The 1,021-nt window shown below is 52.8% G+C and overlaps 1 protein-coding gene across 1 annotated transcript in view; it reads left to right on the top strand.

Annotated features, from left to right (window-relative positions):
- The window catches only part of LOC113205314 (tubby-related protein 4), a 43,776-nt gene that overhangs the window by 5,641 nt on the left and 37,114 nt on the right, over positions 1 to 1,021 (top strand). The window contains exon 2 of the mRNA XM_052267949.1: positions 523 to 687. Coding sequence (XP_052123909.1) covers positions 523 to 687 — 165 coding nt within the window. The remainder of the gene's footprint in view (positions 1 to 522; positions 688 to 1,021) is intronic.

Here is a 1,021-nt window from a genome sequence, read left to right as displayed (position 1 = left end):
CCTGTCGTGCGTATGGAGCGAGCAGGGACGCGCAGATTATTGCAAATCGCAGTGGTAGGCTAGCAATGCGAGTCGAAGCCATCGCGGTTTTTGCGGGCCAACAATGAGCGCGCGTGCGCTATCGCTTGCGATGGCTCGCCAGTGCAACGCATCGAGCATGAGGTGGGAGGGGGGCAAATGTATGGAACGAAAGAGATTGCCACCGGGGGATGCATCTGTTTTTGCACTATAACAGTTCTGATTTTTTGTAATGAGGCGACGATTTTTTTGTCAGTAGTCTACAATTGTTGAAGTCTCAGCGACAAAGCAATACCGTACTAAAATTGTTAATTTTGAATACACATTTTTCTTTTCAAATTGTTGTTCGATTGCATAATATCACTTGGTGCTGTGACAGATTATTTCGCACGAGCTTTTACGGGGAACGACCAGAAAAACAACTCAGTAGGCGAACACACAGCCTTACGCGTTTTGAGATGATGGTATGACAAAAAGTAATAATAATAATGCTGTCTGTTCCAGGACGAGGGCTGGAAGCTCAACCGCCACAACTACTACCAGGAGGGTTGGCTGGCCACGGGCAACGTGCGCGGCATCGTGGGCGTGACCTTCACGTCGAGCCACTGCAAGCGGGGCGCCGACGCGCCGCTCCGCACCAACTACAATCTGCGCGGCCACCACTCGCAGGCAAGTGGCGCAGCCAGTTAGTCCTGAGCACAGCTCGCACCCGTTACCTCGACCGGAAGGAGACCAAAATAAGGCGCAAATTACGTCACTTTTCAGAAAAAGGCATGTGGGTGTGCTTCACTTTCACTTTCTAGTTAGAGGACCACGGCCGTCGCCCCTCTTCCTACGCCGGGGGTCCGCGTTGGCACTTCACTAGCTGTTATGGAATTTGTCAATAACGGCAGAGTCGTGCCGGTGCGGAACCCCCGGTCTGTTCAACCACACCCCTCCGCCGGACACAGCCGCCACCACCAAGTCGCCGTCGACTTCCTCTTCAAGAATTGAACGGAAGCCC

The sequence above is a fragment of the Frankliniella occidentalis genome, unplaced genomic scaffold (genome assembly GCF_000697945.3).
Source record: "Frankliniella occidentalis isolate FOCC.00 unplaced genomic scaffold, Focc_3.1 Scaffold61, whole genome shotgun sequence".
Classification (NCBI taxonomy): Eukaryota; Metazoa; Arthropoda; class Insecta; order Thysanoptera; family Thripidae; genus Frankliniella; species Frankliniella occidentalis.
The sequence above is the reverse complement of the archived record's forward strand: the minus strand, read 5'-3'. Positions and strand labels throughout refer to the sequence as shown.